The sequence below is a fragment of the Harpegnathos saltator genome, unplaced genomic scaffold (genome assembly GCF_003227715.2).
Source record: "Harpegnathos saltator strain DR-91 unplaced genomic scaffold, Hsal_v8.6 scaffold835, whole genome shotgun sequence".
In the NCBI taxonomy this organism is placed as follows: Eukaryota; Metazoa; Arthropoda; class Insecta; order Hymenoptera; family Formicidae; genus Harpegnathos; species Harpegnathos saltator.
In genome coordinates, this window is record NW_020230688.1 from 202,434 (window position 1) to 227,615 (window position 25,182).

The 25,182-nt window shown below is 47.9% G+C and overlaps 1 protein-coding gene across 2 annotated transcripts in view; it reads right to left on the reverse strand.

Moving 5' to 3' along the window:
* Positions 1 to 25,182, reverse strand: part of LOC105192351 (uncharacterized) — a 277,535-nt gene that overhangs the window by 71,913 nt on the left and 180,440 nt on the right. For both annotated transcript variants that reach the window (XM_025307167.1, XM_025307166.1), the window contains exon 4: positions 10,360 to 10,601. In XM_025307167.1, the coding sequence (XP_025162952.1) occupies positions 10,360 to 10,601 (242 nt within the window). The remainder of the gene's footprint in view (positions 1 to 10,359; positions 10,602 to 25,182) is intronic.

The window sequence follows — 25,182 nt, forward strand, 5'->3', positions numbered from 1 at the left end:
GCTGACGATGGTCGTATTTTGAAATTGCACGAATCGCATGCTTCACGTGACCGGTTGATTCCAAGTTCCGTCGCTTTGTTTTTCTCCCTCGCTTGAACGTCACATATAATCGGTCGGTTCCATCTGAAAATCAGGACATACTTGGCGCTCGATATGAACCCAGAGTGCGGCTTGATTCGCATCTCGAGCGCTAAATACACTGCTCGAAAGAGCTTTATGGCTTAGATAATTTATTGTCGAAAATTGGCCAGCTTTGACAGGCGATTACTTCGCGAAAAATGATTGTAAACTAGTGATTTCTTTTCCAAAATGAAGCTTGAAGTCTTTACTTTAAGAATGTATCGCCATTTTTCGCATGCGATGCATCCCTACTCCTGTAAATTCTGACATCTGAGGGCATGTTTGGTATACTGAAAATTGCAAAGTTTGACGGAATGCGCGGACGTGGAATTTTTTTCGAGGACGCCGCTTGCATCATCGTAAAGTTCCAATTTTCCCCTTCAATTTGAAAAAAAAAAAAAAAAAAAAATGGACTCGCTACGATTTTTTTTTCGCAAAGTTACAGCCCTTCAAAAATATCATTGTTTTTGACCTTCGGGTCAAATATCGGCCGGCGGATTAAATGACTGGAAATCATAGTGGAGCAACGGCAAAAGTGTTTGTTGACATACGCACGCAAGCACGCGCGCATGTTTTTCAGCTCCTTGCTCGTGTTTTGACCACAGCCAACATTCCTAGCACCGGCAAACAAACTCTCTCCGTATTCTCTCCACGACTCCGTATGATTTCTGACTTCAAGCTTCATTTTGAAAAAAAAAAAAAAAATCATTAGTCTACAATAATTTTTCGCGAAGTAATCGCCAGTCAAAGTTGGCCAATTTTCGGCAATAAATTATCCGTGCCATCATTCTTTTGAGTTGCGTATATCCTTGTGATTCTCAACTCAATGTTATACGCGACTCTCGCGTGAGAAGAATGAAACTTGGAAGAGACGGCACGCGTGACATTCGCTGTGCGCCCAGAATAGAGCCCCGGATCTCTCTCTCTCTCTCTCTCTCTCTCTCTCTCCCCTTTTCTCTCCCCCTTTACAGCGAGATATCAGCCGTTAATCAGTCTGTGATAGTTCGCCAGGTGCTTCTGCCGCCTCGGCGCGCCGAGCACGCCGGGATGCCGATTTGAATTTGTTTTTGTTCTTTTTTGGGCGAACTGTATACTCGTACACGCGCGAGAGAGCGGCGCGGCGGCTCTCTCCCGCTCTCGCGGAAATGTACATGCTTTCACGCCGATTTTCCGCGAATTGAATGGCAGTCCGCCAAGTCGGCGGGTTTATATTGTACGGCCGTAGAAGCGCGTTCCGACGGGAGTAAAAAGGAAGTATGTATCCCAGCCGAGGGAGGAAAACGGCGGCCCGGTCGAAGACTCGACCGCCTGACGAACCACCGTCCGATAGATCGAGACTGCATTTCACGATAATCCACCACCGCTCCCCCCTCGCCGCCCTCCTCCTCCTCCTCCTGCCCTGGCCGCTCCCCAGCCACTCTGATTCAACACTAACTCGCGCAATGCGTTTTCTACGAGCTGTTTAACCGCGTTTTCCACCGCGCTCCACGTCCACCGAGCGAGAGAACTTGTTTGATTTCTCCTCCCTCCCGATATCCGCGCGAGCGCGATCCGCTGGATTATCGGCCGATCCGAAATTTTCTCGGCCAGCGCTGTCAGTCACGTCGTCAACGACGTCTGCAGGATTCTAGGTGGTTTAATAAACGCGAATGATGTCAAGATTGAAGTCCTACTCGACGCCTCTATAAGACAGATGACGCGCCATTTGTCACTCGTAGATCCTGAAAGCTGTCAACCTAGATTGATACACGCTTCAGGGTATTAACTTAGCGTCAAGTGGAATACCGAGGCCGAAGGAAGGATCAGTGGCGATGGTTCTCAAGAATATTTCGCGTCAAGGCTGTCAGACATTTTCAATCACTGGAGAATTCATTCAGGCCATTGAGAGCCGCGCAAGGATACGGTAGCGTGCGCGAATCTCGTTTTAAGAGGAGAAACATTCTCAATTGTCTCCAGGAAAAATGATTCGCGCACGCAACCGACATCCTGACGACACGAATGCCCAGCGACGGGTTATTTTTGACCAGTGCCGATCATTGTCGCTGAGGTTTCGTTTTGACGTTTCGACGCTCGTGGAAACGGAAAAAGAGGAAAAAAAAAAGAGATATCGCCGACGTTTAACCGTGCTGTGTATAAATGGAATTAAGCTCGGCCTCGTTTGTTTGCTCGCTCGTGTGTTTGTTCGCTTGATCCTGAAAATGGTTAACCGAGTTTTCGTCCGATTGTTTGCCCGAATCCGGATTGTGCGCGCAACACGCGCGATTCGGCCTCCGCATGCGGAATAGTGTACATGACATTAATGCCGACGGGATACATTTGCCGCTCGTTACCGGATATGCGAATGCGCCCGCCGTGCGTTCCGTTTTTTTAAACGTACAAGCACCGCGTAAAATCCGTCTCATTTGCCGGGAGATTGCGCCCGCGTCCGCGCCGGTGACTACCCGCGCGAGTCAAAACCAAACGGCGAGACTTCGACCTGGAAACTTCCGTCGCGGATGAACAGGACGCGGCGCGTGTCGAGATTCCGGATCCTGTTCTCGACGTATTGGGTTGGCAACTAAGTGATTGCGGATTTTGTCGACAGATGGATTTTACACTTTCTTTTGTTTCGTTAACGTGTTCAAAGTACCTAATCTATATTTTTTTCTTATTGTTTGGTATTACTTCTACCTTTCATTTAGTACGAAAATTATATCGATTAGTTGTTTAGTTTTGTTTTTATCCCAATCAAAAAATGGAAGAGCAAGACGTGCACTTCAGACATATTTTATTGTATTATTTCCGAAAAGGCAAGAACGCATCGCAAGCACACGAGAAGTTATGTGCCGTATATGGGAGTGAAGCCTTGAAAGAAAGGCAGTGTCACAATTGGTTTGCCGGATTTCGTTCTGGTGATTTTTCATTGAAAAATGCTCAACGATCTGGCCGTCCAGTTGAAGTCGATGAGACCCATATCAAGGCCATTATCGATTCAGATCGTCATAGCACAACACGTGATATTGCAGAGAAGCTCAATGTATCGCATACATGCATTGAAAAAAATTTAAAAAAGCAAATTTAAAATTTTGAATTTTCATTCTTATTTAAAATCCGCGATCACTTAGTTGCCAACTCAATATATACAGGATGCTAAATTTCAAACATAACAGGTAAAAAATCTCGAAAACTATGAAAGATATTAAAAGAAGCTAAAACACGTGTTCCATGATTTCGAAGAGGAAAGAGAATGGCATTATCAGTTTTTTATTTGGAGGGTATTTTCAAGGTCAGTTGAAGGTCAACTTAACTTTTTTAAATAGAAAGCCCAATTTTATTATCACATCTTCTTTCTGTATCAATTAATTTGAACAACTTTTGTCCGAAACGTTTTTCTATTTGGCTGATAATTTTTGAAATATTTAAGAAAAACTTGGTAACTTTGTCAACATTTGACTCACGATATCTCGCTAACTATTCGTCGAAAGAAAAAATAGTATTAGACTTTTCTACTTTATTTACTATCAAGAGTATATTACTATAATAGTGCCCTAACTTTTGTTGACTTATCGACCTTTGGGAATTTCAAAATTATTAAATTAACAAAAGTTAGGGCACACGTTGGAACACGTGTTTTAGCTTTTTTCCATATCTTTCATAGTTTTCGAGATTTTTTACCTGTTACGTTTGAAATTTAGCACCCTGTATATATTCTACTTGACGCTGCTAATCTAATATACCTTACGAAAATTACGTCAACGTATTCTCATTCCTTTTGACCTCGGCTTCGCCGAAAGGTCCTTTTGAGAATTTACAAATGGCAAAAAAAAAATTGCAGGACTTTAGTTTCCATATAAATTAAATGTTGATCCTAGTTTTCACCTTCGTAATTCCATTTAATGCCGACTTAACACCCATATCAACCCGTCCTGACGTCTATTTAACGTGTAACTTTGCCGAGAGATCTTCTTGAGAACACTTGTAAGAGTGGCAAATTGCGCGTTTCCGCCGCTTGGAGGCGCCGACGTGGGACTTTAGTGTGTACATTAATTAAATCCTCATCGATTCTCCGGAATCTGTAGATATTAGACAGACCGGTTCGAAAATAGAGCGGAAATCTCGACTCGCGACGAAGCAATCGCTCGTCGATCCTCGGTGGAAAAAGCGGAGGAGCGTCGCGACCTTTAATCGGCCGACAGCGCGAATCTCTGTGAACCTTTCGAATGCTCGAAACAACTAGAAAGGAAACATACGCCGCAGCGCATGAGAAACTTTCCAATTGCCTCGCCGCAATCGGCAATTTACGGCCGCAATACGCGGCTAATGGTAAGCAGCTTCATTTTTCCTCCGCCGCGGCTACGGCAGCTTTAATTACGCGGGTACGCAACGGCTTTAGACACAATCGCGAAATCCCGGCCGCGCACTCCGCGGTAAAAGTGCATTTATTCCTATTCCCATGCAGCAAATACCGAGAAAGAGAGAGAGAGAGAGAGAGAGAGAGAGAGAGAGAGAGAGAGAGAGAGAGAGAGAGAGAGAAACGGCATATATGAGATCCAATTACGTCCCTTGATCCCCGATTCTTTGCGAGAGCCGGTGGCCTCTGTCTCAAAGGTTAAGGAGATAGCGGCGCAGGCGCGGTATAATCACAGACACGGTAATTACTCGATTGTTGCATAAATAAAGCGACCTGACGCAGGAGGGACGATAAAGGCGAAGTTTTTCGCTCTCGGCTGAAAAGAGACTGAAATAATTCAACGCGTTTCTTCTACGAGCGAATCCATCGCTCCACGCTGCTGTCGCCGACAGTCCGCTTCGTCATGCGATACACGTCAAGCTTCGGACACGCCTGGGAAAGATGATTTAATATGCGCTGAGATCAGAGATGAGATTTTGCCGACCGAAGGACGCGACCGATTGGAGGAAGCCGAGCCGAAGGACATCCTGCATATTCCAGGCGAAATCGCTCGAGATTGAGTGAAATTGAATTTTAGACCGCTGCTCCTTGACAAATTTCATCTCGCTATATTCCGCAGAATTATGTATATTATGTATATAAATCGAATTAAATAGTAAAATTGTAAATTAGATTGTACCGAGCTATTAAAAGCACCCGAGAACCGTCAGTGTCTCCGGCTTGAGTCTGACAGGAATCTCTGCACGCGCGATGACACTCCGGGAAATATTCGGATATCGTCGACAGCTCGCGGCGTGACGATCGATCGGTCGATCTTACTATCGTAGGAGACCGAGCTTTTGAACACTGCGGTAACGTGCACCGCCGCGGAGAGTTTCACGGCGAAATCCCGCGGATAACTTAAGCTGCCATTCTCAAGCAATGTCTAGGAGAGCCCGCAGTCGTCGCATCTGGAGCGACAGTCACGCGAGACGTCGACTCTCGGTTTACGACTGCGCGCGGCCGAGGCAGGCGTAACTATAAAGTTATTGCGGCTTGAAGAAGCAGGCAAGCAGCCGAGCACAGGAAGCGGAATCGCCTCTCGTTTCGACTCGCGATACCGCCGTGAAATGTTTCCGCGGTCGCGTAGCTTTCAGGGCGAGGCGTTTAACCCTCCGCTCCGTCCGAGATATGTTCTCCGTTTTTCTCGCGTCCGTCACAACCGATCCGCGCAAGTTTATTTACCTCGCCACGATATCGCGTGGTTTTCGCGACTACTTCGATATATATTCGATATTCGACATTTGACTGATGATGTAACACGTTGTTTGCGATAATATATTCACAAATGGGTATATATTATTATATGCATGGCAGAAAAAATTTGATTTCAAAAAATATTGTTACAAGTAATTGTTAATATTAATAATATTATTAATAATATTAATATTAATAAATGTTAATTCACTACACTTTCCATTTAATACAAAATATTGAGTCTTTTTATCAATGATATTATAAATATATTATCGAGCAAAATTGAGATTGAGTCGGTTCGTAGACTTGAATGCAGCGAGATATCAAAGTAGATGTAGCCGATAGCGAATCGCAAAGGTTAAAGGTCATCGTATACATCATGAAAAGAGCACCAGTAAAAGGCAGTAAAGAGATGCGAAGTTCGCTGTTATTTTTGCAAGAAACGTCTGAATTTTTCATCGCACAAGTCAGAAATAGCGATAATACTATCCGTTTTCTTCGGTGAAAAAACAGAGAAAAACGATATAAATATTACGATGATGCAGCGAGAAACGTAACGGAGAAGTCAAAGTCGCGCAACGTACTTGATTAAAAAAGTTGTCCTTAGTGGATGAAATATATTTATCTTTTCTTCACCCTCATCTTATTGGCAAAAATGACGAATTATGTTACGTGCAAGTAGCCCAATGGGCGCGAGTCCTTTAATCAGTTTAATTGCGCACTCCAATCAAAAGCAGCGGAGAAGCAGTTCGCAAGCTGCGTCACGCTTGGTGCAAGCTGCGTTGCATATCGCCCATCGTACATTGCGCCCTGTAAGTACGAGTCTCTGACGGAAGTTCGCTTGGGTTAACGTGTGCGAGAGAAAGAAACGCAGCGACACAAAAAAGAAACAGAGAAAGAGAAACAGAGAAAGCGGAAGAGAGGGAGGAGGGTTGCAGGAAAGTTAAATATCTTGGTAAGGGTGACGAGTTAAGTCACGTAAATCCTACATTGCGTACACATAAAAACACGCACACACGCGCGCACACCCACCCACCTACACACATACACACACACACACACAGAAACACACACGAGCGGCGCAGCGTTCATGTTGTCCGGAACGACTTTCCAGGGTAACTCGCATCGGTGCTGGAACTTTGCGCCGCTTCAAACGCGCGAGCAGATATCTTTGGAGAAGCGGAAATAGCGTGCGAAGTTCTAGAAAGAGGCGTACTCGGTTGTCAGTGGAAATTTACTATCTCCCCCCCTGCCTCCACCCTCCTGTCGATATAAAGCTGGCGACGCTTTCTCTCTCTCTCTCTCTCTCTCTCTCTCTCTCTCTCTCTCTCTCTCACTCTCTCTCTCTCTCCCTCCCTCTCCCTCTCTCTCTCGCTACGAATTCGCGGCCAAGCGGATGGACGACGATTTTTCGCCGCCGAGAGCCGATCATTTGTCGCCATTTTTCAGACGCTCTGGCTATCTCGATATTTACGTGAAAGCGCTCGCAGGAGCTAACACGAGTAACGGCGCGGTGTTTTCTGCAAGAGAGAGGAAGAGAGTGGGAGGGGAGGGGGGTTAACGTGGCCCCGTGGATGATAAATGATCGAGAATGGTGCTATACGCGTCAATAATTGCTCATCGGATACACGCGCAATGTAATTATCGCAAATCGGTCGGCATATGCGCGCGCGCTGTTTATACCGCCACTCCGTCGTCCTGATGAAATATAATTAATTAGTCGGGGTGAGATAATTTTTCCGAAAAAATAAACGGGATCACCGCGATAGGTAATGCACGCGCGGCGCTAATTCGCGCGCTTCTACATTGTTCGCAGTGCGACGTAAAAATTCGCAACTCCAGGAAATCCCGAGGTAAATGTTTGGGGAAATATTACCGCAGCGAGAAAGAACCGCGGTGGTAGCTTTTGCGGCGATCAACAAAACAAGCTGTAAAAGGATACACCGATTTCGGTACCGATTTTTCAGGAGCGGCCCCAGGTTTTTGCCTGGGAAAAATTCGGAAATATTTGCTCTGCGTCGACCGCGCTGTATTCCGCGCGCAAAGCCGAACTTATAATTATACTATTTCACATAAGTCTGCAAATTTGCACGCAAAAACCGAGGTTCATCTCCCCCGGAGTCTAACCGGACTTGATTTAACCAAAGCAAGCCTGACGAAACCGACTCTGGATTGAAGAATGTACGCTTCGAACGAACGCCAAGAAATTACGCTTATACGTGATTTACGTTTTTCAAGTTTTTTCCTACGAAAATCTCGAGCCCCTCCACTCCCCTGAAATCTTGTACACATATATTTTTTTACAGCTTGTTTTGCTGATTGCTGCAAAAGAGACTGCGGTCTGTCGGTGCAGCAGCATTACCAAACATTTACCCACCGCCGGGATCGATATTACTGCAGGGGTTGCGCGCTCGCGCGATACGCGGAAAATATCAGACGACCCGTCAGATGAAAATTTTTCCCCAAATTTTCCGGATAACTGACTCGCGCGCGACGTTCTTCGCGCACTGTTCGCCCCTTGTGACGCCCCGAGTGGCCGTGAAAAAACGAAGAATCGAATTAATTCTCGCTGTCAACGGCCTGTCAGTTCGTCGGGCGGCGCGTGCGCTCGTGAACTCGAGATGACCGTGTCTATTTTCACGGTGATCTCCGATCCGGCGATCGGGCGATTTCCGGTCCGGCCGGCCGGCGTTGCGCGAAATCGCGCGTGAAGGGCGATCGTTAAAATTTGCGCCAAGAGCGCGTTTTCGAATATTCCCTCGAGTGGAAGAACGCGCGACGGCGAATTGCGACGCAACGGGAAATCGTACGGAATATCATGCGAATCGGACCGCGCAACGAGCGCTAGAAATGTCTAACAAAGCGTAGAAATTTTCCCGATTCCGACTGGAATTCTGAAATTTGTTCCGGGACTATCGTGCAGCGCTTGAAACGCACTTTATCATTGGAGACTACCTTGCAACAAATACTGGGGGTTTACTATTGCTTGAAAAAAGAAAAGGAAAAGCAGAGGTTTATTTTCGATCGCGGATAAATAGCGATTTTGGCTTGATTGGTTCGCACTGACGCGATATGTAGCTCTTTGCAATTGGAATATCGATCTGTCGTTCTTCATATTGTACTAAACTGTATTCATCTGTCACAGAGTCGCACGTGTGTTATCTCGGCTGCATTCTAATATTTACTGTCAATACTGAAAATCTGCAATCTATGTCACGTGTAGATTTTCAGTGAATATCGGAATGCAGCTCTCGTGTAGCACTTTAATATCTAATATAACTTTATTTGCGAACGTACCCCGTGCGCTTACTTTTTTTTTACTCCGATCATATCATGAATGAAAAATTGTATAATAAAATCATATAGTGGAATTGTTCATATTCTGCAAAATTATTATGCGGGAAGAAAACACGGGAGCGAAATTTCAATAGAAAATAATTAAAAGAAAGATTGTTAAAGATTAGAAAATTTGAAATATTCCATTCCTAACCTTGAATTTGCGTAGATTTCGACAAATCGGATTAGATCCTAATTAGAATCGGAGAAATTTTTTTATGGAGATTTGGCCTTCCGGTTCATGTAAAATTTTCGGAAAAATTTTTGGCAGATTCGCGCGCGCGATTAACTCGCGAATTTAATATTCGTGCGAAATGTCCGTGTTGGTCGTTGCGTTAGGTTTTTCCTTTCGGTAATGTCCCTTTCTATAATTTCTGATTATCCCGACGGACTTATCCCAGAGCAAAGTAATGAATCCATATTAGGACTACGCTTACGGCTTACAAGCCGTTCTGCGTTACAATTGGGATTAAGATTTAGAACCCTACGCGTGTACGGGTCTACCTGGGTCTCGATGCGCTAAGCACCCGAGGGACCGAGGATTTTGGGCTCGAAAACGGTCCTCGAATTCTAAGATCCTGCGGTACGTCGCGTCTCACGATGCCTGATAACACAAATAAGGACGCCAAAATGGACGCTGCTTGTGACTGTCACGTCGCAGCAAATTTAATCGTCAAAGCGCGAAAGTATGTATACGAAAAGGACGATTTAAGTAGGAATTTAACTAGGAAAAAAGAGAGAAGAGAAAAGACCAGGAAAATTTGTGCTTTCCCACTTTTAGAGAATGTTCAAGGCATTCCACTTCTGGCTTGCAATCTGTATAGATTTTGGCAAATTAGACTAGATTCCAATTAGACGACCCAAAGACATTTTAGCCTTTCGGTCCGCTATTATTTCCTCGTTAGAACGAACGAGGCGATCGGGATTTTCGAAACGCCAATTCATCCGCGCAGGGTCCTCCTCCTGCATTCGGTGTAAAAACGGAGACTCCTAGATGAGCCTCGAGAGGTCGCGCTTTAACGCGAAGGACCACGCCGTCGTTCCCCTTTTCAATCTTTATCGACGGCGCCTCTAACGAGAAGAATAAATAATAAAACATTAAAGGGACGCGAAGGGACCCCTCCGAACACGCGGGACACGGGACGTCGGTTAATCGCGCTCGGCAAACACGAGCGACGCGGGTCGGAAGCGAGGAGGAGGAAGGGATCGATGTTGCGCGTCGCTGTCCCGCGAGGAAATAAGAAACGAGGAAAAGCGATAAACGAGAAAAAGGGTACCTAAGGACGGACTCTCGTCGTCGGGCGTGAGGCCAATACTCGGTTCCGTGCTGCTGCCGCAATCCCCAACGCCCCCGCTGCCCCCGCCGCCGACGCAGCCGCCCCCGCCGCTGCCGCTACCACCGCCGCCGCCGCCGCCGCCGCCGCCGCCGCCGCCGCCACCTTCGCCCTCCGCGTCGTGCTCGTCGTACTCTGAGAGCACCTTGTCCAGCAGCTCGATCGATCGTTGCACATCGTCACCTCTGGAACAAACGTAACGTTTGATTCTATAGAGATTATCGCGGGTCACCACCCCTCCCTTTCTCACCCCCCCCTCTCACTCTCTCTCTCTCTCTATCTATCTCTATTTCCTCTCGTCCCTCGTTCCCTTTTTCTCTGCGTAAACAACGCGCGCTAATGACCCGGGAGGAAAAAGGGTCCTCGGAATGACCGCTCGGGGGAGGATTTGGCAAGTACGTGGCGAAGGTACTTGCTCGAGGATGAGGCAAGTTTCGCACAGTCGGCGGTAGCCGGACGTGTGGTATCTTTTGCATCTCGTCTTAGACGGAGTAATTTATATTCGTTGAAGCGGCCCGGTAGAACAAACGCGGAGCAATTTCGGCGGGGAGAATGAGAGAAACGAGAGCGTGCGGCCCTTTTTAATGTGAAGTAGCGCGCCGTGTCAAGGATATTTCCGTAACTTTTGATCTCGCTGTCGCTGCTTCCCTCGACACTTATTCGTATCACTCGCGATTAATTCCGGGAATCGCGAGTCGAGTCGCGAGCTCTTCGATTTCACGTTAACGATCTCCTTCGTTTTGGAAGGAAAAATTTTATATAATTATGTATAATCATATAAATTATATGGATATACTCTCGAAGAGAGAGAGAGAGAGAGAGAGAGAGAGAGAGAGGGAGAGAAAGAGAGAGAGAGAGAGGGAGAGAGAGAGCGATGAAAACAATTGTTCGTATAATAATCTCACTTTTCGTGATCTCTCTCTCCCTCCCTCTCTCTCTCTCTCTCTCTCTCACCCTCTAGAACCTGCTGATACCAATCAGCACCCGGCCAACTTCTTCGCGCAGATCGACATAAATCATCGCTATCGTTAACGACTAAGCACCACGTGTCGGCCGCTCTCCCTTATCTCGTTCTGTCGCTGGTACGCTGGTCCCGCTTCGGCGGTAACGATAACCGATAAACGGACCGATAATTTTACACAGCGACGCCAACTATTCGCCAACAATGTCGGTTAAAATTCCAATTTAATTAAAAAGAAGTGGGTCACGACCCGCGACCGAGCGCGCACGTGTCTCGCGAAACGATCGCGCGGCTGTAAATTAAAACAACGCGGAACGCGGGGAGCACCCAGTCCTCCTTGTCCCAGTGAGAGAGAGAGAGAGAGAGAGAGGGGGGGGATTTCCCGCGGGTGCTGCCCTCCCGCGCGTGGGAAGGCCGACTTTCGCGTAAACTCCGCCGGGATCCCGCGCTGGTCTCCTCCTCACGAGCGCGCGCGCGCTGCTCCCGAAAGCGAGACGTGAAAGCTCCTCGTCTTTGCTCCTCTTCTCCCGTTCCTTTTTCTTTCTTGTTTGTATCTTGTTGAGTTCGCGGCGAATTCGATCTCGACGGGACGCGCGCTCACCCCGGGACCCGGGGGCTCGCCGACGACGTCGTCGTCACGGAGATTACCCTCGGAGGCGCGTGGCGTTCGCAAACAGCGCCGCGAGTTGACGCGTGCTTCACGCTCTCGTCGCCCAAGGCTTTCTCTCTCCGCGTAGCCGGCGATTTCTGGGTCAGTTTATCGATGGCCGCCGGACGATACACTGTATTGGGAGACGCCGCCGCCGCCGCCGCCGCCGACCGCGCGGTGAGATCGGACATGATGGGCAGTGGTAGCGCCGGCGATGGGGCGGGGGTGCAGGGGAGTGCTCGATGGTTTAGCAAACTTCGTTACGTGGGCGGATCCCGTTTTATCCGGGGCGGTGTGTACAGGATGTTCGGCGCGAATTACCGTGGAAAATCGATTACCCGGCATGGTACATTAATCGTCCTTACTTAACTCCGCTCCGATAGATTCTTCACCGTCGAGCGTGCGAGAGAGAGAGAGAGAGAGAGAGAGAGAGAGAGAGAGAGAGAGAGAGAGAGAGAGAGAGAGAGGGAGAGGGGGGGAGAGGAAGGAAAAGATGTCCCTGCTGCCGATGGCTACCTGGGGGGAAATTCCCGCCCCCTCCCCTTTACCCAGCCTAGCACCGCACCGTAAACGCGAGAGAGGAAAGTGACGTTTCTCGAGGATCGAGGAGACTTCGTCGATCGTAACTGTGAATTTTTCAGGTGAGAAGCGTCGGTGTAAATCGTCCGGTGAATTTTCACGCTGTACTGCAGGCGGGAGGAGCGATTTCTTCCTTATGACCGGCGCGAGAATGGCGCGCTCTCGGGAGAGAGGTGACTTTTAATAGACTTTTATCGCGTCATGACGACAATCGTGACGAGTGCCCTCCCTCCTTTCTCTCTCTCTCTCTCTCTCTCTCTCTCTCTCTCTCTCTCTCTCTCTCTCTCTCTCTCTCTCTCTCTCTCTCTCTCTCTCTCTCTCTCTTCTGGCTCATGGACTTATTTATCGCCAGCAATTGCTCGCGTGAGAGCGACCGTACGGCAACGTTGGCAGCTTTTTTTTTCACGGAAATAGAACTGGAGATGCAGACAGGGGCAAAAAACTGCCGGCTAAAATTAATCGCGTAAAAATTAATCGGCGCTCTCGTGCGAGCGAGTCGATCCTGAAGAATCGCGGGAAAAAAAATCCTCGTTGTGCTGTCCGCGCGCGCGCATCGTCATCTATATTTGCATGCACGTCGGAGCGGGGGGAGGGGAGGGGAAGTGAACGGCCATCGACCGTCTGAGAACGGCGAAGACAGCGGGACGGCGGGAAAATTTCGAAGACGACCGACGAAAGAGAGAGACGTCGGTTATCAGACGTTATTATCTCACCTGCTGGCGCGCGGTTAATTATTCTTTTCGTTCAGCGAGCAAACTGTAAACGACGACGACGACGACGACGACGACGGCGACGTCAATGACGTTCGAGGCGCGGATGCATCGCACTCTTCCGGGTCACCGGCTGTATCGGGACGATCCTGCGGGGCCGGATGGCCTCGATGCCTATGTACGGCAACCGATAACCGAGCATTTAATTAGGCGCCGGCGAGGAGGGAGGTGACGAGCGGAGGGAGGATGAGCGAAGTCGCGAGGCAATCCCGGCACTGACGCAATGCGGTCTTCGGCCGACCGAGCCGTAATCACGATTGCTAATTACTGTGGAAACACGACGGTGATCTTCGTTACCGGGCTGTGACGCGGGCCCGAGACGGAGGAGACGAAGGAGGGACGAGGGGAGAAGAGCTCGTCGCCGAAGCCAGTCAGACGGTCGACCGATGATTTCGCTCCTCTACGCGATCAGACGCAGCGAAGAATCGGACGAAAGGAGGGAAAGAGAGCGGATTGCGTGTCTGCGCTTTGTAATTTACGATACTCGCTCGTACAATTTGTTCCTCTGACATTTTTCGACGAGGTGAAAAGAAAGAGAGCGTAACGAAGGTAGGCAATCTCTGCCCCTCGCACGTTCGGCTAACAAAGTAATAATGGCTTAACGCAGTTGCTTCTCTCTCTCTCTCTCTCTCTCTGTCGTCTCTTCGTCGCTCGCTGTCAGTCATCGCACGCTTATTTTGCACATATCTGCCATTACACGTCCGATAAAATTGTTATTGTTATTGCTGCTATTGTTAGCTTCCCTATCCATTTCGCACGCACGCGCGCGCGGGGAGAACGGAAATTATTTTGACCCGCTTCTCTATTCCACTCCCGCTGATATTGCAACTCCGAAACCGCTGTCTGACATCGCGCCCGGGGAAATTGTGGAAAGCGCGTTTCCTCGTCCTCGAACCTTCACTGTGTACTTGAAATGGCGGAATTTTTGCAACGACAATGTCGCCTATCCGACTCACTGTTCGAGTATTCTACGTCGATCTCATCTCTGAGATTGAAATAAACGAGAGTAGACTCCGCGACTAACTTTACGTCGTCTCAAATGCTGCATTATCTATCTGTCTCCTTTTCACCATGGCTCTCTCTCTCTCTCTCTCTACGTCTACCGTCTATTTCCTCTAAAATTGCGTAGATCCAGACGGTGATCAAGGTGGGGAATGCTCGCCGGCGGAGCGCCGGTCTTAGCTCATTATACTGTCCTTGGGGATGAAACGCACTGATTTTTCGGGACAAAAGGGAGTACACGGAGGGAGTACTTTGTGCGGAGTTAATATCCCGAAGAGTAGTTCTACCGTCCAATAATTGTCGTGGTCGCAAGTTAATGAGAGACGCGACGGCGCCGATTGATCTTCTGCGGAAGTAGTACTCCCTCCCAGCGGCCGCATGAGTATTAATTCTCCGTGGAGAGCCAATAATCTCGTTGCCGCGGAGGAGGACTCCCGATTGCAACCGGCGGGAATGAAGCCGACAGCCGACAGCGCTGCTGCTTAGCGTCTTTCGACCGGTCGGAAAACACCGAAATCGATCCTCCTCAACGCGAATTCCTCCTACCGCGACCGTTCACAGGAAACACGCAGGAAGTACGCTCGGCTCTCTTTCCGGATTTCTCACTATTGAGAAGTTACACGAAAGTTACGCTCCAAGTTACATGGAAGTTCAAGCTGAGCTGTGTTATCGTGGGAAGAGGATTTATTAACCGATTTGCAAAGATGTACATAATCCTTCGTATGAACGGTGATTTTCACCTTGACGCGCAAATTTACCGCATCAAATGGCGAGAGGAAAATACGGCAAGAGGAGTGCGAAAAGAGCTGCGAAAACTTGCCGAGGATAATATCCCGCGTAAAAATGCGAAACCTGAACATCCGAGTGCGACTCTTAATAGATTCATCGCATCGCGTTCACGTGACGAGAGATCCTCACCATCGCATGGCATACAAATCTAACCGCTCTGCCTCGAACCAGCAAATTTGCTTCATAAGCGTAATTAAACAAAAGAAAAAAACTTCATCACCGACGAGCGTCAAGTCTACTTATTACGAGCGGTCCTCGAAGAGCCTAGCGAAGCGCGATGCGCGCGCTTTTAACAATGTATTGAGTATTAAACTTAATTTTAAAGGATTTACAAGAGGTGGCGCAATGAGCACTTAACGGCATCGGCCCAGTCATTAGGCTTTAAGAATCAGTATATTTCATTTAGTCCAAGTGTAAATAACATATCTTTTTAGCGCATTCAATATGTCGAGTTTTGTGCCAACGAGACGCAATTTGCGGGAAGCGTTACTTTTTTCCGTTTCCATTTGAAAAAATCGGCAGCCGAAAGTCCTCATTTGCTGTCCGAAGCTTGTGGGGATTATGCGATCCATCGATCTCAACTTGTGAGTGCTGGTTTAGACGTTTAAAAAGTGGAGATTTTGATTTGGAAGACAAGGAACGCCCTGAAACCGTCAACCGAGAAAGTTTAAAGACGAGAAGAGTTGAAGGCATCGCTGGACGAAGATCAATGTCAAACACTTGAGGAATTGGCAGAAGCATTAAATGTAATCAAAATGGCCGTCTCTAAACGTTCGGAGTCGATGGGAAAAACGACCAAAAGACACGACAAAGTGATTTTCCAGCGTGACAACGCTCGGCCACATGTCGCTAAACCGGTGAAGGAAGCGCTAAAGCTGCTCCTTCTGATTTCCACTTGTTTCGATCCACGCAGAATCCTTCCGAGGAATCCGCATCTTACTAGAAAGATGGCAAAGAGTTGTAGCTGACGATGGACAATACTTTGAATAACATGTACTTATCGCTTTGTTTCGAAATAAACGTTCATTTTCACAAAAAGATCCTTTCAAAATTAAGTTTAATACCCAATATATCAATTTCCATCACTCGCAACCGCAGTCCCCGGCCGTTCGCTGAACCAGACCAGCACAGTCCCTGGCCTCGTGAGATTTCAGACGACGCGACGCGACGTCACGTCGCTCGACGCCACCCCGGCGAGCGGTTTGTCGCGCGATTTGTCTCGGCGACAAGTATCGCAAACATGATAAATAGCGCGGCGACGTAGCGAAGATTTCCGCGCGAGGGCCTCGGGCCCTCACGACGATAGTCAAACAAAACCAGCGGAAAAACCAGCGAGCCGTCCGAAAGACATCTGGAAGACGTCTGACAGATTAGAACGTCCCTTTGACGGCCTTGAATAGACGGCGTGTCGTGTCGTACGAGAGCCGAGCGAGAGCTCGATTCCGCGCGCTCGAATGACAAAACGCCCGTCGTTTATCTTTCCCGTTTTCGCCGCGTCGCGTCGCGTCGCGTTGCGCGCCTCGGAATGCCGGAAAGGTCGGCGGAATTTTCCGGAAACTCTCCTCTCGAACGACAGACCGTTGCGCCGTTAAACGACCGTTTTTCAAGCTCGTGGCCCGGCCAGACGGACCGGACGCCTCTCGTTAGCGACCGACCAAGCGGCTTTATTATGCCGGGCGCGGCGCGCTCTCGAGAGTTTGCCCGCGCTGCGCAACAAAGGGTTGAAAATTCCATTCTCGCTTTTCTTTCGCCCCCTACCCGCCCTCCGCCGCTTCCCCGGCGCCCGCTTCGTCCTGGGAAGCAGCAGCCGCCACCGGCGTGTCTTCCTCGCCGAGACGAATCGACCCGAGACGAGTCGAGCAGAAGGGAAGACTCGTCATTTCGTTAGGCGCGTTATTCGTAATTCGAGGTTATAATTAGCCGCTGTCGAGAGAGCGGGGCCCGCTCCGCCGGCAACGCCGGTGATAAGCTCTCTCTCTCTCTCTCTCTCTCTCTCTCTCTCGAGGCATCGAGAGCACTTCGGGGGCGCTATTGTGACCGGAAATGACGAGTCTCGTCTTCACCACGGCCCCACGGCGTCCCTCGAGATCTCTTCGGCCGGATCGCGACCGTGAATGTTTTCAGGCGAGGAATTGCGGAATAATGTTTGCTTCACGAGGAACGTAAAGTCTGTTCGGTTTCTTCGCAACGGCCGATCGAAGGCGGAAGTCTCAAGCGTCACGTCCGACTCGCGTTCGTGTCTGACGCGCGTTTTTGTTTCGGAGCAGGATATTATTAGAGAAATTCGCGGAATTGCTGCGAATAATTGCCAGGACAAAATATCGGAGAAATCTGCGGAATTTCTGCAGATAATTATTGTTAAGACGAGACATTGGAGAAATGCGCAGAGAATCGCAGCGAGTACTTCCTGCGGTTACTTTCTGCAGTTGAACTTGCGAGGACCACCGCGTCGCTCCTATCGCCGTGAATTTTGATGGAGGTATCTTCAAATGATCTCAAATGAGTGTCCTTGAACGAACTTTCATCGACAAAGAAGTTTACTGTCAGGAAAGTTTGAACGACGTTACGTACATCGCTCATAGTATTACGCTATTTTTCCAGACGAGTACATTTCTTTATCCAACAGCCCGGTTACTTAGTGTTGTTTTTTGCGTGAACGATCACTCGGGGTGTTTCTTTACCCACCCTCAAAATCTCAGGCTTCGTAGTTTGGAGCAAATATTATACAATCACAGTGCACTGTTAAATCTGAGAAGATAATATTACATTGTAAGAAACGATGTGTTAAATTTAACATATTTCATGTGTCTCAAATCATCCACTCTCATTTATGTGTTAATTTAACATACAGCAAATATGTTAAAATGTAACACATATAATATGTAAAAAATTTAACATTTGAATACCGTCAACAATCACAGTTTGTGTTAAATTGACATACAGTGAATGTTACTTCAACATTTGGGAGAAGTAATGATCTATGACTTGACGAGAAGAAATGTTAACATTATACATTTAACACGTGATAACTGTTATAACGAGGAAAGTAATACATTTTAGGTATGTTGACTTCAACATATTCATATAAAATATGTCACAGCAAGAATCCATGCGTTTACATATAAATTGTGTCATTTTAATACTTGGAAATGTCATTATAACACTTGAAAATAGTTAATCTTAATTTAACACAAGAAAGTAGGTAGGTAAGACAACAACGATATGTTAAACTTCACACACGACTGTGTGAAAAATTTAACACAAAACTTTCTGCACACAAATAATTTTAACAAAAAATAATTTTACGAAATGTTTTTAACTGTGTAAAAACGATACACAATGTTACTTGAATGTACCTTCGGCATTAAATTTATAGCGAGTATACGCGGGCGGCGAGTAAAGTATGTCGTCAATATATGAATAACATCAAAAAAAAAAAAAAAAAAAAAAAAAAGAAAAGAATATTTCCCTAGCCGAGAGAACAGAACGTGCCGGGGCTGGTCCCTGACGCGTCCGTCTCACTGATTGCTGCCTTCAGTCCCTTCAGTCGTCAAGGCTGCTCGATCGGGAATTAAATTCACGCCGCTAAGACCCGATAAGAAAGTCCATGTACGCAAGGAGGAAAGCGTCGTAGACCGTCCTTATTCCGCGCAGGCGGACGCAAGCTCGGAGGAGCATTCGCGCGAGATATATTTTTCAGACGATGCCATCGCGCTGTCTGTTTTATACCCTTCACGCAATTTTACACCGTCTAAGGGCAGGCGGCCGTGAGTTGGCTCATGCGAGCGAGGGCGCCCTCCTTTCGCCGTTCTTCGCCCGGTATTCGGCTCGTCGAGTTTTTCTTGAAATGTTTCGCGGCATTCACCGGCGAGTGGCTCGAGCACTTAGACGAACCCCCCCCCGGCCCTCTCTTGCTTCTCTCTCTCTCTCTCTCTCTCTCGGCAGAATTGAAATCTTTTCCGACGATTGGCCTCGTACGTTCGCGTGCGTTCTTAAACGAAGAGGCCCCGAGATATCTTTCGGAAGTATACACGGCGGAATCAATACTTTCCTTGAACTACCGCCGAGTCGGCGGACGTACGTGTGCGCCGCGGGGCGGTGTGTGGGTGTGTTTGCTGCGCGGGTTACTTGCCGGCGGCTCGCAGCTTAAGGGGGAGAGGACAGTTTCCGAAACGTGCCGCGGATGCAAAACTCCCGGGGATATCTGTGACGGCGTGGAAATTTGAATACGCGCCGCTCTCCTCTCTCACCGCACGGACGGCGGCGGCGGCGGCGCGGCGTCGTGTCTTTCGAGCGCTCGGTAAACTTCTCGGCAGCGCGCGCGTTGTTCATCGGCCCCTCGCCTCGACTGGTGCGAGAGCGAGGAGGTCGAATCGATTAAACCGTACACCACATACTTTGCGTTTCGGAGCGTGTCCGCTGATGTTTATTCAGGTCGCTTATTTATTCCGCGACAATTTTTCTTACCTCCCGCGGGCGCGCGGGCGAGGAAGAAATCAAGCGCGAGTAATCTCGCGCGCGTCTCCGGAGAACGAGCGCTCGATTCCGATGAAATATCTCGCGGGATCTCCACGAGTTCTTCGCTCGTTTTATTCTGATGCGCAAAACCGCAGGACGAGCGCGGTGGAGCGCGCGGTGTGTGCACGACTACTCTGGTGTGTACCGCGCTGAGAATTAATTTTATCCCGTTATCCCCCCAAGAAGGAAGAGAATCATTTTTCAGGAGTGAACCTCCTGATTGGTCGAGAATATTCCTCTCTTCGGCACATAATCGTGAAATATCTGCAGCAACTTCGCGAGTTGTTCGGCGTCGGCGATCGTGCGCGGCGAGATTGAATAATTCTGCGAATTTCTCCGATATTTTACCTCGGCGGTCGCATTCGCGCGGCGGTAATACCGCGCCAATCTCGCCGGCATTTTCACCGAAACAATCGCAAAGGCGCCGCAACACACATCGAGCAGAATTCGAGGCGCTGACGCGCTATTTGAGAATCGCCACTTCAGCCAGTTCCGGACAAGAGCGGGAACCGCTCCTCGTCACCTCGGCGTCACCTCGGCGACCTTTCGATTATCCGACAATGACACTTACTAGTCGCAGATGTATCCAGCTTCTCTGTTCGCGGTGCTCGAGCAGACCGCGACTCGGAGAACGGGCCGGACACCGGCCCGTTTTTTCGTCATCGAGCGCCGCGGAGAGAGCGAGACAGAGAGGGACCTCTCATCGAACGTCGTCGTGTCGTATCGTGTCGTGTCGTGTCGTGTCCTGCGTCCTCGCGGTGCACGCGGTGTCCGTGTAATCTATAGCGGCCAGGTGTATCGATTATCCTGTGACCCGGTTCGGAGTGGATATCGAGTTCCTGGCTGGCATATAGAATTGCCCGCGTCCCACCGCGCTGCACGCACCCGTGCGCACGCGTGCGCCGCCGGGTTATGGACTGTTCCACGTGCGAGGGTGGACCTCGCTCTCGCGAATGTACCCGTCCTCCGAGGGCTCCGCTTTCGTCCTTCGCCCGCGCCGCAATCCTTCGCCGGACGACGCGAGTCCGCACATCGGACATACAGGTTGCGTGAAAAGTTCGCGGAGCGAAACTGATATAAAGAGTATCTAATTCTACAAATGATTTTGTTCTTCAATATAGTCTCCGTTAACTTCAATACACCTGGCCCGATGGCTCTCCAATAATTTTATTCCATCGCGGAAGTGTGTTTCTGGAAGGTCTGCGAAATATGCCTCTACGGTTGCTGTAGCTTCTTCATTCGACAAAAACTGCTTTCCACGGAGGAATTGTTTCAGGTTTCGGAACAGACAGAAGTCGCTGGGTGCGAAATCTGGCGAATACGGTGGATGATCAAGCAATTTGTACTTCAATTCATTGAATTTAGACACTGACAAAACACCTTTGTGAGCAGGTGCGTTGTCTCGATGAAAAATGATTTGTTTGCGCTGCAAACCAGGTCTTTTCTCACGAATTTTTGCGTCCAATTGATCCAAAAGGTTACAATAATATTCAGAGTTTGTTGTTTTACCTTTTTCCAGATAGACAATTAACAAAATCTCTTTAGCATCCCAAAAAACTGATGCCAAAACCTTTTTTTGCCGATCTTTCATGCTTTGTTTGCTTTGTAGCTGAACATCCAGCTTCAGTCCACTGTAAACGTTCCTGTTTCAATTTAGGATCACGGTGATAGATCCAAGTCTCATCCATAGTTCTACAACGACGCACAAAATCGGTTTTATTCTTCTTAAAACGATCCAAATGACGCTGAGAAATTTGCTCTCGAGCGAGTTTTTGTTGAATTGTTAACGTATGCGGCACCACTTTTCCAAACACCTTTTTCATTTGTAATTCTTTATGCAAAATATGCCGTACCCGTTCATCTGAAATGCCTATGGTCACACTTGGATCTTCAGAAACAATAACATGTATTTGCTCAATGATTTCTGGTGTCGATGCGCTTTTTGGACGTCCACTGCGTGGATCATCTTCAATGCTTGTACGACCACGTGGAAACTCAAGTGCCCATTTACAAACCATTGTTTTCGAAGGAGCAGATTCCCCTAACACATTTACCATCTCGGAATGAATTTCCATTGCCTTTGAACCTTTTTTAACAAAGAACTCAATCACTGCACGCTGTTTCAAATTTTCCATTGCAAACAAATACACTGACACGTCAATTGGCTTGTAAACACAGAAAGAATTGACAGATGGAAATGAAACCTAACCTAGGTTCATGTGAAGAGTGATTCTATATAACCGACTACAATCGATAATTCTACCGTTTACTTATAGATGCCGCTCCGCGAACTTTTCACGCAATCTGTACGCGTTAGGAACCTTAGGTCTGTCTTTGAATCGATGCTTGGATTTCCACACTGGGAAAAATGTATTGCTGCGTGAACCAAAATTTTGTTGTAACAAAATAATTTGGTTAAAATATGCAACAAAACTGTTTAGCTCGTGCAAACAGACATTTTGTTTGGTTTGTTCGTATAACAACTTTTCTCTTATAGCAACCAAAAAGCTTGAATTATATATGAATTTTGTTAAAAATGCTATAATTTCTTCTTAATATATAAAGTCTAAATTTTAGTGCACAGAAAGACAAAATAGTATCCGTTGGGCATATTATTTTAGTTTATGTAAAATAATATTTCGTTATCATGTCATTTTTATAGATAAAATAACTAAAATGCTTAATTTTTATTGTATATGAAGTCTAAGAACAAAATCGTTTGATGCAGAGAACAAAGTAGAAAAATATATTTAGTTGAGACAACTAAATATTTTGTTATATAAAACAAGATGTTTGGTTGCTATTAAAAAATGCCTCAACTACACAGTTTTGTTAGAGATACTAAATTTTTTTTTCCTAGTGCGGAAAATCGACTTCAAGCCGATTCTTCTGCAAAGCGATCCTGTTCAACGCTGATCGCGATTGAATCTTTCGTTAAACGAAACAACATTGACGAATGAGTACATCAACGGATGGAAAGTCGATTCGCTATTGAAAAGAATCGGCTTGTACAAAAATCGAGCAGAGAGTGGGTTAAAAAATATTAGCTCTTAGAGGAAAAAGATCGATTTCCTGAAGATCGATTCTGAATCGAGGTCGCCCATCGCTACTGTCGACCTCGTCGACATAACCGGATTGTGACGCACAATCGCGCAGATTTAAATGGAGGGGAAATCGGGCGATTGAGAGCCGTCGCGTTCTTAAGCTTCAGGCAACAATTAAGACAGTAGGACGACGTGCAAGTGCAAATTGTGTAACTTAATTGCAAACAACGTAACTTGCTTCACAAGTTTGCGCATGCGCAGATCTGGCTCAAGTCCGTCGTAAGCGCATCTCAGATTTGTTTCGAATACATTCTCGGAATTCTACCGAGTTTACCACCTCTTAGTCGGGGATATTAAATTGAAAGAAAATTTAATTTCGGTTCGCTTCTCTCCCTGATGGGTGCAAGATTTGCAGTACTCCTGTAGAAGGAATCAATCCTTCTTTCGACCACGCGATAACGAGTTTCCCTCAAATTTGCGATGAGCAAATTGCCGAGGACTGTTGCCGAGGAAATATTCTCTAGTCGTGGAAAAGCGTCGGCTCGAACACGGAAAATAAACCGCGTAATCGCCTTGCCCAACAGCAGAATGATACGTATTTCCCTGCGCGTAGGCGTGTAATTTACTTTTGAATCGCTGCTGTTGTCGGACTTCAAGCCACGGAGCCCAGCCATTAGCGTTAGCCGGCAACGTCCCAAACGCGAATCCCGCATTCCGATTGTGCGAGGCGCCGCACTAAATATTGCGTCACGCGTTCTTGTAATACACTCTTTCGTCACACATTTGTGACACCACATTTTTGCGATATATATCTTGTAATTTAATTCCGCGACATGCGTTCTTGCAATTTACGCCGTAATATTCTAACGTAGTTCTCTGCAGAATACTTACGTTTACGTAACACGAACGTAATTCTGCACAAGGCGGGAACCCTCCATCTTCCCTTCTCGCTTCGCGCGCGAAACCTTGAGCGATCGCCGCTCGCAGTGAATACATCCCGCAGGTAGTCGGGCGAGGTCGTTCGCGAGCGCGACCGCGAGCGGCCCCAGGTATTTTTCCGCACGGCTCTGTAAACGATCTTAAAAATCAAGCGGCTGGCCTGCGACGATTCCGCGACGAGTCGCTTCGTGTACGAGCGAGCGACACAACGCGCTGCGCAGCGCAGCGAGAAATATCCGCGCGCGCGCGTGCAATTCTTTATAAATTCAGAGCAGGGCGAATTTTCTTTTTTTCCCTTTCTCTCTCTCCTTTAGATTCGAGTCTCCTGCCATATTAAAGTTGACGCGTGCGTGTGCTCGCTGTTGGAAGAAATCGCTTAGCATTTGAAATATACTAGAGACAGAGAGAAGCCCGTTGTTGCACGGCAGAGAAAAGCCTCTTTCTCTCCACCTCATGCTGTTATTCTCCTTTCCCTTATGTGCGTGTTTTCTTATTTCCTCCTTTCTCATTTTATTTCGGTAGAGCGAGCACGCGCGAGAGCATTCCTCGCGCGGTTTAATCGCGCCCGGCGATCGTGCGATTCGTCGGAAACGGCCGGGCGTTGTTTCTTCTTTTAATCGCGCGACTCCGTCGTAAATCCCTGCCGTGTTAGATTCGCGTCGCGGCGAGACGCGCGCGGATTCTTGCCGCCAGCCTGGCGAATCGATGCAAGTTAGATACGCTTAAATAAATAAAACACACGCTAAGCACGCGTGCGCCGAGCCCGACGCGGCTCTTCTTTAATCGCGAGACCCAAAGCGATTTCCTCAATATACGTGCGATATTTCGAGGGTGCATATGCAACCCCACCCTGCTCCCTCCCCCAGGCTCTCGTTTCCATGATCCTCCGCCGCTCTTCCAAGTACTCCAAGTACATCGCGCGGATTGCACTGTGTGCGCGCCAAAAAATTTCCCGGGATTTTCTCAGATTAGACGTCGCGATTAGAATCTCCGAACTTGCCACGAAATTAATCATGATACCAGTTTGGGGATTTTGTTTCTTATCTTCAAGGTTCTCCAAGATCGATAGAGGAACACTGCGGCAGCTCGCGTTGGCAGCTTTCGCCTCGGTAAGGTCGGTCGATTTTTACGGTGTCAAAACGGCGTGAACTTTGACAGTTCGTAAATTAAATCGCGAGAGCTTACGCGGAGGCGGCTCGGCGACTCGCAGCACGTAATGTTATCCAGGGCTCGTTCTCTGTCGCCGAAGCAGCGTACACTTCCGGGGGACTTAAAAAGTGACACACAAGCTGAGAGACCTGCTGGGGGAAAAAGAGGAAGGGAAAACTAGTTCAGACGGTTCAGCGACGGGAGACAAACCCCGCAGCCGGAGACGCGTGCGTGGCGTGGAACGACGATTAACAGACAGGCAACATTTATTCTCGCGCGGAATGAAAGGCGGGAAGAAGAATAGGAAAAGATTAGACACATTCCCCCATTTCGCGTATTTGAAACATCGTCGCGCCTGCGTGCGGA